We start from the raw sequence: 16,277 nt of genomic DNA, 5'->3' as shown, positions 1-16,277 counted from the left end.
CTAGGCCAGCTGGGGCTACAGGGAGACCCTATCTCAAAAAGACAAAAAAAAAAAGGAAGAAAAAGAAAACAGTAAGGATAATCCTTACTCAAAAAGCATTTGGTATAGTCTCTAAACATTTCCTGTTCCCTTATGCAGATAGCGTGATGTGAGTGCTGTGACCCTCCAGCTTATCTTTAGTCCCTTCCACCCCACGGCCTTGCCAGACACATAAAGAACCTGAACAGAAGAACAGGTCAGCTATGCTACCCGCCTCATATTTGGCTGATTACCTCATTCTCACAGTGAGAATTTTTGAAGAATTTCCCTCCAGCTGAAAAACTAACACAGCAGTGATGAAAGGGTTGAATTATACAATTTAATCTTTCACTGTCGTCTCAACTATCTTCACACCAGTAAGAAATGCAACACTCCAAATTTTAAAATGTTAAAACATATCTTCTTTGAAGAAAAATGAAATAAATGTTCAAAAGATATAAAATATATTACAAAGGGGGCTTCTAGGAAAGTCCAGTAATAGGCAAATGGAGACACCACTTTTTCCGGGATGAATTAAATCCCAAAGAATATGCTTCCTGAGCATGAGGGGGCCTCCCAAGTACTGAAGCTGTGAAGGGAGTGCCCTCTAGTGGTACATCAGGATAAATGAGAGGATTTCCCACCAAAACTGATGTGCTCTGGAGTTCGCAGAACTAAAGGAAAAACCCAGACATGAAGATGCAGCTCCCCAAAGGGAGAGCTTGAGGAATCATTACCTTCCGCTGGATTCATGGCTGCATCATGAAGTAATGTTGCCACACACCCGGCCGCACCTGCAAATGAGAAAACAACTGCCACATGTAAGATCGGAGGGCGACCAGTTCACTGAGGCCCCAGGTAAAGATGAGTGGCTTGGTAACAGTGAGGAAAGGGCATGTTAAGAGCCAGTCCAAAAGGAAACTCATAGCTCCTAAGTTCCCACTCCAAGAAAGGCAGATATGGCCACCAACTCAGTAAGGCCATCTCTGCACATTCCACATCTGACAGGAAGGCCCAGAATGGGCAAAGAAAACAGATTTCATCAGTACAGATGGTTCAAAGCATAAATGCAGTTATGTCCCAAGAAGCAGCAGATATACTGCTGCCAAGGCATGCCAGCACATCAACAGCTGCCAGTACGGGGAAGACAAGAGCCAGATCTTCATCATCCAATCTACTTTCCACCCTGCTGCTTCTAAGTTGCCCAACCTGACTCCAAATCCTAACATTTGTCCACCCAGACCTTCCCTTTGGGTCCTGAACCACTATACTCCCACCCACTCTGCATTCAACATGACTTTCAATCTTGGGACCCAGGACTGCTATCTTGCCCTTTACTTCCACCCCACCTCTAAAACATCTGGATTGTCCAGAGTCCCTTGACACCCCCCCTCCCCTTCACTTGTCAAGGCTTTGTCATGTCCTCAACGACATCAACTGCCTCTGGTCCGGTAGGATCCTGAAAAGGTGAGGCGAAGAGCTGGGGCTCCATTAATGTCTTCCTTTAGTGGGTGGTCACCTCCAATCCTGCCGAGAAGCAGGCACCACTCGACTATCAAGAACTATACAATGAGGGTAGTTCAGTGTGTCTCCATATTACCAGGCATTAGAAGCTGATGCCAGGGAGATGAGAGGAAAAGTCAAGCTGGTAGGTAAGGGAGGATACTGTGACCTTTGTTGAGGTGCCCCAAAGGAGGAGTGGGGTTGAAGCAGCCCGTTGTCTGAGCACATCAGGTTTGGAAGTCCCTCCCCTATAATCTGGCCTACCCCAGCCCAAAGCTGCAGCTCCAAACCATGCTGAGACTGGAAAGCACTGACAGCAGCAAAGCCCAAAGAGTTGGGAAAGTAGGGGGACCAGCACAGGAAGGCTCAATACCATTGGCAATATGGCTATTGCCCCCTGGGTGGATTACATCACTCAATGTCTTTTTTAACTTTTCGTAGCAGGCAAAATAGAGGGCATGGGCAGGCCCTGCGCCTGTTGCTGTGACATTCAGCCCCCGCATGGGCCTCCACAAGCCCTCCGTTCTTATAATTCTCCAGAGGGCCTCCAACACGTTGCGATAGCGGGCAGCTGGGTCAGGCTGTAGACTCTGCATCCGGGTCTGAAATTACAGGAAAATATGCAAGTCAGTGATTCCAACTTCTTGCATGACCTCAACACTCAGGCCTTAGCCACTGGGCAAGTTTTCTACATGCACTGATGTCAATCTGTGGGAGTGATACTTTGCATCTAGCTTTACTTCTTCCCAAATCTATGACCCATCTTTCCAAGCCTTAGACCTTTCTTCTTCTAGTCATCCATGGCCCAAGAGTGGAACATCATTACTTCCCTTGAGAAAACTGCCATTTAGCAATGATCTCTAAATCCAAAATGATCCACTGCCCCAGCAATAAATATCAATGATGAGATTCACAAGTGGTTTTTGTACCTTAATAAACTAAAGTTAAGAGTTATAGAGGAGGGGGCTGGAGAGATGGCTCAGCAGTTATGAGCATGTACTGCTCTTGTACAGGATAAGAATTCAATTGCCAACACCCACATTAGGAAGCTTATAACCACCTGTAACTCCCTCTCCAGATCTGATGCCCTCTTCTGGCCTCTGCAGGCAACCGCATTCATGTGCATATACCCGACACAGATATACTTTTAATTAAAAATAAAACTAAAGAAGTTGTATAGATTTTAAATTCAAATATTAACTGTCTATAGCACACTTTGTGCTTTATTTCTTTTTAAAAATTAATTTATTTTGGGGGCTGGAGAGATGGCTCAGTGATTAAGAGCACTGACTGCTCTTGCAGAGGACCCAGGCTCAATTCCCAGCACCCACATGGCAGCTACGAATCGTCCTTAACTCCAGTTCCAAGGGAACCTGAAGCCCTCTTCTGACCTCCACAGCATTGCACGACATGGGTGCACTCACATACATGTAAGCAATATACTCATACACATAAAATAAAAATAGTAAAATATTTTTTTAATTAACTTATTTTTATGTGTGTGTTTTGCCTGCATGTATGTAAGTGTACTTGTGCATACAATGCCCACTGAGGCCAGAGCTGGGTGCTAGATTTCCTGGAACTGAAGTTACTGACAGTTGTTAGCTGCAATGTGGGTGCTGAGAATAGAGCCTGGATCCTTGGGAAGAGCAGCAAGTGCTCTTAACCACTGAGCCATCTCTCCAGCCCCTGTGCTTTACTTCTAAAGACAAATCCTGGCTCTGCTTCCTGACCACAAAATATACTGACTAACGAGAGGGTGGCTCATCTGTTGGTACCTTTTCAGGCTATTTGGCTTTGGCAGCTGGCTCTGCAGGTTAGAGTCTTGGAAAAATAGCATTCCTAATAGATGCTGTTCCTGGGAAAGAAGTTTGGCTCCTAAACTGTAGAGACAGGGAAACAAAACTAATCTTTAAAACTAAGGGACTTTTCATATTTTATACCTAAACTAACTGATCCTCAAATTGCCATTAGCAAAGAAAACCAGTTTCTGTAAAATATAGTTTTTGAAGATTAAATGATTGGAACAAAAGTGTAGACACTTGCATAATATGCACGGATAAAGTTTTATTGAAATTTGTGAATCCGGGCCCTCAAGATGGCTCAGTGGGTAAGGGTACTTGCCATGAAGCCTGATTACTTGAGTTCAATTCCCTGAATCCACATGGTAGAAGGAGAGAAATGACTTCCACAAATTGTTCTGTGACTGTCACATGCATGTGGATAAACACATACACACACACACACACACACACACACACACACACACTAAATGAAAACAGGGGCCTGGAGAGATGGCTCAGCAGTTAAGAGCACTAGCTGTTCTTGCAGAAGACCTGGGTTCGAATTCCAACACTCACATGGTGGCTAACAACCATCTGTAACTCCAGTTTCAGGGGACTCCCTCTTCTGTCCTCTGCAGACACTGCATGACACAGGTGAACTCACATACATGCAGGCATAACACTTATACACATGAAAAAAAATTTAAAAACCAATAAATGAAAACAAACAAACAAAAAGAAAAGAAATTTGGGACTTCATCCCATTTGAAACACTTCCCCAAATCAGACCTTCTCTGAAGCATGTCTGTTCACAAAATTCTTATCTACTGACCCATTTCAAAATTAGGACAGCATGGAGCCTAATAGTTTAAAAGCAATGTCGAGCTACTGGTATACCAGGGCCTGTAAGGTTTGTTCACTGAATGTATAAATGAATGAATGAACCTTTCCAGTTCAGAAAATAACAAGTACAGTCAATGGTGAGCCAATAAAGGGAAACTGATGTCCATGACAGTTTAAACTCCTCTTTGTTGTAACCACTAGATTCAGTTTGGATTTAAAAGCTTGAACCCTAAAGGTGGTCAACTGGAATCCAAGAATAATGCCTTTTCTCAGAAGCATGGGAGAAAAGAAACTAACCAGATTAACAGGTCCTGGTTAGCCACAAGCAATCCACATTCCTCTAGGGTCATTTTCTCCCACCTGCTACCAACAAAACACTGCATGCTTAAAATGTTAATTTTTGGACTTTCAATCAGAAATATCAAGTATCACTTACCACAATGGACACATTCTTTTCCAGTTCTCAAAAAGACCCAAGTAAAACATGTGCTTTACTTAAAGGGTATGATTTTAATCTGGGCCTGATGGCTTAACAATGATGTACTTCCATATATTTGTTTGAAACTGATCTTCAACAAGAGGAACATTTAGAAATGGCATTACTCTGTTGGAGTCAAGGGTATATTTGGCAACCAATGATGAAAGGCTTTAACCTCAGAGAACTCTTCATCCCCAAGAGAAAACAGACTGTGAGTAAGTTACTCCAAATATTTACAAACACATCTAAATCTAATTCGCTAATTCTGAATCAACAAAAGTGCACCCCTATGAAGAAGGCCTATGTATAAAATATTCCAAATACAAAAACAAGCATGGATGCTCATATTTTTGAGCCAATAAATGTACCTTTTATAGAAAGATGAAATCTCTAAGAATATATGAAAACCTCCAGTATGAAAAAACACTGCTTAGCACTGAAGAAAAGCAAAGCAAATGCAAGGTTAAGTAGTTTGGTCAAGTCAAGTCATATTTGAGTCAGGAAGCCTGAGTTTGAATGCCAGCTTTGCCAAATGGGCCCCATCTTGGCTATGTCACCGAGCTTTAAAATGGCCATATTATCATACTATGTTGATTATGTAAAAACTAGGTCAATTCATAAAGTACTATAAATGTATTAAAATATGACTTTAAGATATACTTGTTCATATCTAAGAATCTATAGATCACAGAAGCATAATATAAATCACTTTGCATACAGGCAACTAATTGATCCTTAGCCACTAATGAATCAGGTTTCATTCTCCAGGTGTGTGTGTGTGTGTGTTTACTTTTAACTTTCTCTGGGTCCATAATAACTTCCATTGCACACTGAGCTCTTCATCTAAAGGTCATATATATATTCAAGGATAAGCGCTATTGTAAAACTCTTTCACTTTTGTGATTCTTGAAATCTGTTTTTAGGCTATAAGGAAGACTGATGAGTCACACACTGGATTCAGATCATGACTCTGCCACTTCAACTCTGTGACCTTTGACAAGTTACCTAACTGTTCTCCATGCTTTATCTATGAAATAATGTCAGTGGTGTCAAGGATTTCAGACGGTGCTTGGAATGTAAGAACAATGGGCATTTACCGAACACTTGTTTATCATTATGAGGTGCAAGAAAATCAAGTAAGACAATGTTTGTATTTCCTAACCTTTTACTGGTGAATGTATATAGATAACCCTTAACATCTGGAGTTCAAAAAAGATTTCTCTTTGCCCTTTCCCTCTGCACTATACTATGCGGGTTGAGACTTGCTTCAGCACTGCAGGACACAAAAAAGTACCTTACACAGGGGAGGTAGGCAGAAGACTTTGAAAAAGGTTCTGCTGCTTTGGGTTGCAGAGCCTGTCCCTATAGATAAAGTCTGATGCTTCTGAGACTGCAATTTATCTCAGTTCCCAAACCTCCCTGCTATGATCATGGAAATAGCTAGCTTGATAACCATGGCCTAGCAAGCTGTGTTGACTTCCCATGGTCCCTCCCAAGGATATTTTAAGTCAACTTGACCCTGATTAAGTGGCTAGGGATACACATGCTTGCATGCCAAGAGGCAACGTCAGCTTTCATTTGCAAACACTGTGGCTGCCCAATCCTGATATCTGTTTCCAGCACAATCTTAGGTCTGGTTGGGCTGTTTTTCCTTTCTATCATCCATTTAAAGGAAAGAAAAAGAATAGTGGCCAAGGGACAAATTAACTCAGAAGCCCCTTCTAAAAGAAGGGATGTAAGTTACATTCATGGCTACGCAAAAGCATCTGACATTTGGATACTAACTCAAACTGGGCTACTTTCTCATTATTTAAATCCCAGCATTAAACAGCAAGTAAAAATTATTCTTCAAAGTTAAGCTATTGCATTTTTTAAGACTCCTAGGCATTTTTCCTTCAATTCAAATAATTAATTCTTTAGGGTTTGCAAGTAAGACTGTAATACTATAAGGCTAATTTTTTAAAAACAAAAATCTCAAAGCTTATATAAATGGTTAGGACCTATGCTTCAAAATAGTTACCTTGGAAGGCCAGAAGTGACGTACTCCAATAATGCTGAGGTTATGAAAAGTGTTTTGGAAATCCTTTCCCCTGTGTTCCCTCAATGGGTTTATAGGCCTTGGAAGTAAATCAATTGTGTTTTCCAGCCCAACTGTATGTTTTAAGACCAGGCAATATGGCCTACCTGATTTGCCATTTTTGATTCTGAGTGGTTTCTTTTACTACACAATCTTTTGATTGTTTTTTGTCATAGGACAAAGATTTGCCCTCATTAAGGAGGGTATTTTATAAAATATTTATAGCCAGAAAAGTGTTATATATGAAGTAAGGACATAGCCTCCCATTATATTGTAAAATAAGACAACTGTCAAATTGGTAAGTAGTAGCTTTTTCCTCTTTTTTTTCTTTCCCCTCTGAGTGTGTGTGTGTGTGTGTGTGTGTGTGTGTGTGTGTGTTTGGGGGCGAGAGGCTCATTGTGTCTCTCTTTCTCTCTCAGTGTGTGTGTGTGTGTGTGTGTGTGTGTGTGTGTGTGTTTGGAGGCCAGAGGTTCATACTGGGTATCTTCCTCAATCACCTTCTACCTTATTTTTTTGAGACAGGGTCTCTCAACCTGAACTCTTTTCACATGGGAGCTGGGCATCCGAACTCAGGTCCTCGGGCTTGCACAGCAGGCATTTTACTCACTGAGCCACCTCTCCAGTCCCTGTAGTAACACTTTTAAGTTGTCACATTATCACACTGTATTTTCCAAGCCATTAAATAATTTTCACTGCATTCTCTGATCCCTTTTCCACTTGATACTTATCCTGAAATATAGCACCCTGCACTGTACTCACAATCAGAGTGAGATTACTCTGCAGCTAGATCATATTAACTTTTGTATATGTAGCATTATTAACTCAGACATTCAACCCACAGCAAGTACAGCATGTCTGAATCATTTTTATTTCTATTTATTCATTTTACATTTCAATAGTTATTTCTGTCTCACGGGTTTTACATTTAAGTCAAATTTTTAAGAGAAGTTCCAGCAAGGAATTTGAAAAAGCACCTACCCAAAGAACATCTCAAACCTTAGGATCCAGGTCACCCTCTGATTCTCAATTGACAAGGATACTTAAAGAGCAAATGTTCGCCTCACTCAGGTGCACTTAACCACATTTTACAGTAAGTATGGTACTTGTTAGAGTTATCCGGTACTGTGCTAAAACACTGGCCAAACTCAATGTCATTCACAAAGCTTCATGAGCACTTTCCCCATTTCCTCATTCACATCACTAATGAAAATATGAAATAGTACTGGAACCAGAGACAAGCAGAAGAAAATGGACCCATTTTGCATTGCCCAAGTTGATACTCTTTTGGATATAACAGTTTTTTCTTTTCTTTTTAATGTTGGATGTAACAGTTTTCTAATTTGAGGAGAAAACATACATCGAAGAACTGACAGCATTCTGACTATTATAAATCCTGTAAAGCAAGCACCATTCTGTACCACAGCAATTTTAACAGTCCCCTCAAGATTACTCCCTCAATTCAGACCTCACCTAGTGGCACCTTTATGAGAATAAGAATTATAAAGAACAATAATCTGTTGCCATCTTCACCCAGCTTTCTTCCCAAGGATCTAACCTGTATGCCCATCAATCATCCTGTTTGGTTTTGGATGCAACTGGTTTTACCTTCAACACCAATCGTCCTGTTGATCTCATTCCATTTTTTTTTTCACACTTACATCTACTTCCTAATACCATCACACTTCCCTCCTAGGCACCACGTACCTTTTTGTCAAGTTCAGGCACTCTCCCCCACCTCCCCTCTGCACCAAAATACACTATCAGTTTCATGCTGTTGTGTAGGAGCTGATGTGCTCCCCAAACGTAGTCTCAATCCCAGCTCAATTTTTATGTTCAGGAAATAGGTGGGCTTGCTTCACAGAGAAACCGAAACCTTTTCCTTAACATGAGTTTTCCCATATCCATTCCAGTCTAGAACTCTCTCTTTTGATTGCATAATGATTTCCAATCACTCATGGGTTAAGATTTAAAATGCCCTTTTATCGAAATGAGAGATCCCTGATTCCGGTTCCTGTCCCGTCACTTTTAAGAGAAGTCGCAAAAAGGAGCTTGTAAAAAGCTCCTCTATCAGAAGCATATCTCAAGCCAAGCCATCATATCCAGTTCATAGTCTGATTCATGTCAGTTGACTTCACCTTAGTCGAGTTTATACCACTTACCTGTGCTTCGGGATCTCCCATCCCACCCTATTCCTGTTTAGATCCAGTCTCGATTCGGATCTCACTAACCGTTAGAAATAAGTCCTGGTTCCCGACCGAACTCATCTCCCAAGCCGGGACATTGCTCGCATGGAGTATCGGTTCAAATCGTGCGTAGAGGTAAGAGCCAGCAAGGAACCCGTCGGTTCTGGCTCTTGGTCGGGATCCTGGCTCTACCCGAAGCTCAATGTCCGTCAGCCCCAGGTCAGAATCGGAGCCGGGTCAGGTCTCACCTTGACGCAGTCGACGGGGTACATCACGCAGTGCTCCAGGATCCCGGCCACGGCGCCCGCCACCATGTGCGTGGTGACAGTGGCTCCAGCCGGCAGCGCCTCGTATTCTGGGCCGGACTCCGGATCTTGCCGAACCGGGGGCCGACAGGCTCCTGTCTCCCCGCCGCCGGCCCCCCGGCCCACGCCCCGCTGCAGCCACCCGTCCAGCAGCGCCGACTCCCCGGGGCTCCGCCCGGGCCCAGCAGCCGGCCCTCCCGCCACACCGCCTGCACTCCGCCCCTCCAACTCCATCCACTCGGGCCAGCCGCGGCGCCCAGCCCCGCCGCCGCCGCCACTACCGACGCCGCCCCCCGGCCCCGTTGCGTCCGCCTCAGGCGCGGCCCAGAGAGCCCGGGGCCTCCGGCTCCCGCTTGGCCCCCGTGGACACGCCCCCCAACCAGCCATTGGTGCAAGCCCCAATGTGGCCACACCCTTTTTTACGTAGAGAAAATATATCTTTAGTATTCGCGGAACTGCTTGTCACTCTTCCGCCCGGGAGGGGCTGCCGCCCCGTAGGTCCCGCCCCTTCCCCTTTGATCTTGGAAGCTTCTTGTTTATTGGCCACTGATTGGCGGATCTGCCCTATAGGCCCGCCTCCGGTCTATAGGGGCGGGACAAACGCAAGACTGAACTTTGATAGGCTCAACAGCTCTGGGTACTTTGGTGGCAGCCATTGGCCTACACCACTTCGCTCTTCCATTGGCTCAGGGAAGAAGCGCTCGGGGATGGCGGGGATCCGCTCCCGGCTCCAGCCCGACGCCCGTGGGGCCGCGGGGCGCTGCGGGCGGACTGCTGGGCAGAGGGGGCGGTGCCAGGCCTTCAAAGTCAAAGCGTTTTCGGCCGCCGTTACGACTCGGTCTGTAGCGCTCAGCCGGTGTCCGGCCGCGTAGTTCCAAGACTCTTGGCCTTGGCCCTGGAAGCTCTGTTCCCGCGGGATCTTAGTGAGGAGGCGGAGTTGGCCTGGACCTGGCATCCCCCGGCATGTCCAGCATGCGGATCTAGTTAGCTGTTAATGACCATGAAGGGAGAACCGCGGTGAGACTCGGGGCGGTCCGGAGTGACTGGCCCTCAGGCCGTGGGCGGATAGTGTAAGACCCTGTGTCTCAGGCCCCGGTCCCAGCATCGGGCTTCCTACTCAGAGTCGCCCAGGGAACCCTGCAGTGGGTGAACGAATGAGTTCTGCGTGGTTAGGCTCTGCACCAGGCCTTGAGCTGGACTCAGAAGATGTGGAAATGGGAGGGGGTGATTCAGAGGTGGCGACAGGCGGCCAAGGACTTTGGGTAGCATCCCCAGAGCAGCTGTGCGGATGCTCCGGGTACTGCTTGTCCCGAATATGAAACAGCGTCTGGTCCCCAGGCTAACTCACTGATGAGCCCCGCTGCCTGTGATGACTATCTTGTGATGAGACCGCGCTTTCTCCCAGTCGGGTCACCTGGAGTCCTGAGAGGTCCTCCCTCGCTGGTTGTAAAACAGTGCCAACACCACCCAGCCTTCAGGACCACCACAGGCCACTATCTCGTGCAGAGGCCCCCAGGGAAGCAGTGCCAGAGCCGCAACGTCCGCTGAGGAACGCAGGCCCCCTGTCCATTCCTTCTGCCCCGCTTCCTCACTCTTCACTGGAGCATGTTCGCACAGGACTCCGGCTTCTAACTCTGCCTTTATTATTTTAATGAGATGATGCAATTGCAAACTTTTCCGTCTGTGCGTAGCGTTTCCTTAGATAGGTAGATGCTTGTCCCCGTTTACTCTACCTACCCCTTTAACCTATTCATTTACTTTTTGGCAGTGATTACTAACGTTTGGGTAGTGGTCTTCTGGAAAATAATAAAGCTTTAAATCCTCAACCCCTATCCCCCATGCACACATAAAATTGCATTTAACAGGATTTCAGAGTGAAGGAGACTCAACTCCCAAAGGGGTCCACTAACCTCGGGTTAACCCCTCCCCTACAGCATATTCAGTCTTCTCTGTTCACTAACTCATTTCCCTTGAGAGATGAATAGGTCTCACAAAAAGCCACCCCTCTGCCTTGTTAAGAGTATTCATTTCCTTTACCACCAAATTGTTCCAATAATGGTATATGCCTACTATGTGCTTCTTAAAGCTCTACGTTTTACTTTATGGTCACAAAATGATTTTTCCAAATCCAATGGCTTTTTGTTCTCTTGTTGAAAGATATACGTCCCCCATTGACGTACACCTCGTTGAAACTTTATCCTCCCCCAGAAACGACTCTATGCTATTACCTTTTATATGTCTAAGTCTCTTATACTTCTCTAGCCAATAAAGTGGAATATTCCTGAAGTTTTAATGTTTCACATCTATCAATACATTGCAGAATATTGCCATCCCAAATTTATTTTCACTGGAGCCATATTTTCTGTTTCCTTGTTGCATATTTGTTTGTTTTTGTAGTAATAGAGATCAAATCCAGGCCCTCATGCATGCTAAGGAAGCACTTTACATTTCCAGTCCCTTATTGCAGTGTGATAGTGTGACTGGGTGGCTATATTTGGATGGCCAGGGAAGGCCTTTCTGAGGAGATGACACAGTGAGTTCTGAATGGCAAGCAGGAGCTGCCATCATTGAATGGCAGACCCAGAGAAGAGGATTCGAGTGGGATAAACAGGTACAGCAATCTTAAGGCGAGAACAAGCTTGACATACTAAACAGAAAGATGGCCAGTGAGGCTTACTTGTTAAGCAATTAAGGTTAGTCTGAATCTCTTAAAACTGCTGAACTCTTCTCTAGAATGCATTTCTCCTTTTTTGTCCAAGCAAATGTACATTCTTGAAGATCTACAACAACATTATCTTCTTTCCCTGAGCAGGTATTATATCTGGCATGAAATATTAATATAGAATAAAATTCCTGAAGCCAAACATGAAAATAAAACGGATTTCTTTACAGTCACTTAAACAGATTCATAGCTGGGTGTGGTGGCACATATCTTTAATCCCAGCACTCAGGAGGTAGAGGCAGGTAGATCTCTTATGAGTTTAAGACCAGGCTGATCTACATAGCGAGTTCCAGGCCAGCTGGGGCCACAGGGAGACCCTGTCTCAAAAAGACCAAGGAGAGAGAGAGAGAGAGAGAGAGAGAGAGAGAGAGAGAGAGATTGATTCTTGGGCTTGAGAAATGGCTCAGCTGTTAACAGCACTTGCTGACCCAGGTTTGGTTCCCAGCTCCCACAAAGTGGCTCACAACCATCTGTAACTCCAGTTGTAGGGGACCTGGTGGGCACCTTCTGGCCTCCGCAGGCACCTCATGCTTGTGGGTGCACTTATATACATGCAGGCAAAGCACTCAGAAAATAAAAATATTTTTGGGAAGAGATAGATTCCTAAATGGTAAAGACTAGATCGTGAGAGCTGTGGGAATTTCATTCGGCAACCAGTAGTGGAGCTGTCATTGAGGACTGAAGGGGAGATGCCATTCAGCAATTTTCAAACTGGAGAATGTATACAGGAAGATTCCCAAGGATGTGTGGGTTTCAAGAGAATGTTTGCCACCCCTTCTCTGCATGTAATCTTCCCAAAAACATTTCCTGGAAAAACAGTTGAAGCAAGGCAGTTCTTTCTTGTTCCTCCTAGTTCTTAATCAGTCCTTCTTCACCTTTACAAAAGAAAGGGGTGACCTCACCCATCCTCATCTTGCTGATTCATTCCCCTGGTAGGTAGAAAACTTCCAGTTGTCAAAGGATCCTGGTGTACATATTTCTTCCATTGTGTTATTTCTAGAAGCCTAGGGAAAGTACATTCATATATATTTTCACAAACCAACATTGGGGTTTAAAAGATATCAAAAGTGAACTTGTGTCTTACATTTTGTTCCATTGCAACATTTTCATTTTCTTTTGCCAGAAGATTATTGGCTATGCCACCTCACGTCCAAAAGAATGGCTGTAATAAAAATACAGCCATCAAGCCAGATGTGGCACACATCAGCATTCCTAGCCTCGGGCTAGTTTGAGGAGTCTGGGGCTGCATAGATCTTGTCTCCAGGCACCAAACAGAACCATGATTGAAAACAACCATTGATGAGGGTGTGGGGAAATTGAAACTCGTGTATTGTTGATGGGAATGTATAAGCCACTGTAGAAAACAGTTTGGTAAATCCTCAAAAAGTTAAATGGGTTGGCACGATGATTTAGAGGGTAAAGGCACTTGCCACACAAATCTGATGACCTGAGTTTGGTCCCTGGAACCCATGGTGGTGGAATGAGAGAACTGACACCCCAAAGTGGTCCCCTAACCTCCACACATGGGCCATGGTACGTGCATGCTGGCGCATATCATACACAAATGCAAAATAAAAGTTGAATGATTAATGCATGACCCAGCAGTTTCACCCCTAGTTTCAGATCCAAAAGAAAAGCAGGGAATAAGTACATGCACATGGACATTCATGCAACTTCTCACAATAGGTAAAAGTAACAGTGCAAATGTCCATCGACAGAAGAATGGATAAACAAACTAGAGTTTATATACGCTATATAGACGCAGTGACTTTAACCACGAAAGGGAACAAAGTACTTATTGATACATATGACATTGTGAATGATCCTTGAAAACCTTATGTTTGATGAAGGAAGCCAGGGGCAAAGGCATGTACCGGATTCCACTTACACAAAATAAGTAAGCTCTATCTCAGGCTTACAAAGAAATTGAGGAAAATTGTTTCATTAGTTGTGTTTATAGGACGTTTCAGTTTATTTCATTTACTCATTTCTAATACCCTATTGACAAAAATACGTCATAAATTCTGTAAATACATCCCCCAAACAACTATTCCTTTTGTAAGTACTATTAATCATAGAGTACCTTCTCTTTTTGTTGTTAATTTCTAACAAAGAAGATAAACTTTGTTTTTGCGGTGCTGGAGATTTATATATGTTAGGCAAATGCTCTGCTGACCCCCACCTTAACTTTTTGTCTTGAGACAAGGTCTCACTAAGTTGCCCAGCCTGGCCTTGAATTCAGTCTGTAGTCTAGGCAGACTTTGAACTTGTATCCTCCTGATGGCTGTGGTTATGAAACTATAATAACAGGCATGGCTATTACAGAATATAAACTCTTGAATACATAGCCTAATGGTTCTACATGAAGTCTGCAACAAACTGATACAATCAAATTAGCACAAGGAAGGAAGGAAAGGCGAAGGGAAGGAGGAAGAGCTTTGTCCCAACTCCCCAGGAAATGAGAACAAGGAGGATAGCCCAGGGTTTCCAAGTTTCCCTTCCTTGACCTCAGCTTCAGTTTCTTCACCTGTGAAGTGGTAAGAATTATAGTGAGAGCAGGTCCTGTGGATTGTTTGAAGATTAAATTAGGAAAAGAATGTTGTTAGTGCACTATTAGGTATAAGATCAGAACTCAACAAATGTTGGTTACTATTATTCATTTTCCTAAATAATTGCTTGTGCATCATTGAAGAATTTGATGGCATCATCTTATCTCACTCCCAAGCAACAAACCAAAATGACCATGACTGATACCATCCTTTGCTTGTTTATATAATCAGTCATTTTGTTGCTAGACCACAGCACCAAATTTAACATATCTCACAAAAAACAATAGCATCCATGAACCCAGACCCAGGTCATATGTGTCCTTAATATTGTATGAACTTAGTATTCCAAAGACTAGACTAAATTAAAAAGCTTGCCTCAGCCAGGTATAGTGGCACATGCCTGATCATCCTAGCACTTGGAGGCAAGGGTAGGTGGATTAGAGATGAAGGTTATCTTCAGTTACATAGTAAGTTGGAGGCCAGCATGGACTACATGAGCAGGTCCTGTCTCAACAACAGCAGCAACACTTTCCTGGAATGTTATCATACAAAGTAATGGTCTATTGTCCTTGACATACAAAGAACATAGGCTATCAGCAGGGATGAGGTTTGGATTAACTGAATTTTTGATGCTTTGTGGTATTGAATCCTTTATAAATATGACTCATTATCAAAGCAGCTAGTCAAGGTTTTGGAGGCAGCAAATATTAATAGAAAATTTAGGACAGCCTATGTGTGCCTCAAACCTATAAACCCTGAATCCCTGAGCTATTTGCTGGGCTTTCCCTGGCTCTTCTCCAGGTTGTATTCTCACACATTCATACTTGTTCTCGATCCCCTCTTTCCCCACAAGCTGAGGATCAAACTCTGCACATCACACATGCTAGGCAAGTGCTATACTGAACTACTCCAGGTGCTCTGTTCACTTAACATTCTTATTACAGCCACATCCCTGCCCCAGTTACTAATCTGCTTATCCAATTCCCATTCTCTTTTAATTCTTTACTTAACTCTTCACTTCTTAAATTTACTTATCTTTAGAGCTTGCCCACTACAAACTAGTATGTAAAGGGAGGATAGTCCAGGTGCAGTAAGTAGTACAAGCACTTTGGTGGAGGCTGAGACAAAGATCCTGAGTTAGAGGGCAGCCTGAACTAACAGGAAGAGTTTGTCTCAAAAAAGCAAGTGGGGTAAGGGAAGAGGGGTAAAGGGGGACTCGGAGAGAATCCAGACTTTTACAGCATCATCTACAACTACACTAAAACAGATAAATATTATAGGAAGTGGGAAGTTACCCTTACAGTGACAAAGGGACAAAAATTACCTTTGGATTTGATTGACTCAAGTTACCTGTTGAGCTTCAGTTACATGTGTGCCCAGCACTGGCCTAGGGGGCTAAGAAGGATGAAGAGAGAGGGTATGGGGGGGAGGAAAGAAATGAGTAAGCAGCCCCCATTTTAAGAAACTTGGGGTGGTGCTGGAGAGATGACTCAGCGGTTAAGAGCACTAACTGCTCTTGCAGAGGATCCAGGTTCTATTCCCAGCACCCACATGGCAGCTACGAACCATCCTTAACTCCAGTTCCAGGGGAATCTGAAGCCCTCTTCTGACCTTTACAGCACTGCACAACACCAGTGCACTCACATACATGCAGGCAATATACTCATACACATAAATAAAAATAAAATATTTGTTTTAAAAAGAAAGAAACTTGAAGGGACTAAAGAAATGACTCAGTGGTTAAAAGCACATATTGCTCTTACAGAGGACCCAAGTCTGGTTCCTAGCACCCACATTGGGTGGCTCACAACCACC

General features: G+C 43.8%; 1 protein-coding gene and 1 long non-coding RNA gene across 2 annotated transcripts in view; one reads left to right on the top strand and one right to left on the bottom strand.

The window, feature by feature from the left end:
• The window catches only part of Slc25a28 (solute carrier family 25 member 28), an 11,318-nt gene extending 1,772 nt beyond the window's left edge, over positions 1–9,546 (bottom strand). Inside the window, exons 1-3 of the mRNA XM_008831941.3 lie at positions 9,135–9,546; positions 1,895–2,123; positions 756–812 (exon numbers count right to left, since the gene is read on the bottom strand). Of these exons, the coding sequence (XP_008830163.1) occupies positions 756–812; positions 1,895–2,123; positions 9,135–9,425 (577 nt within the window). The 5' untranslated portion in view covers positions 9,426–9,546. The remainder of the gene's footprint in view (positions 1–755; positions 813–1,894; positions 2,124–9,134) is intronic.
• A 300-nt stretch (positions 9,547–9,846) lies between these two features.
• Positions 9,847–11,477, top strand: LOC115070168. The gene is made up of 2 exons (XR_003849370.1): positions 9,847–10,208; positions 10,530–11,477. It is a non-coding gene; the product is annotated as an uncharacterized LOC115070168 (long non-coding RNA).
• Positions 11,478–16,277: the final 4,800 nt, after the last annotated feature.

Source organism: Nannospalax galili, unplaced genomic scaffold (assembly GCF_000622305.1).
Source record: "Nannospalax galili isolate Female #2095 unplaced genomic scaffold, S.galili_v1.0 scaffold875, whole genome shotgun sequence".
Classification (NCBI taxonomy): Eukaryota; Metazoa; Chordata; class Mammalia; order Rodentia; family Spalacidae; genus Nannospalax; species Nannospalax galili.
This window is presented reverse-complemented; position numbering and strand designations above follow the sequence as displayed.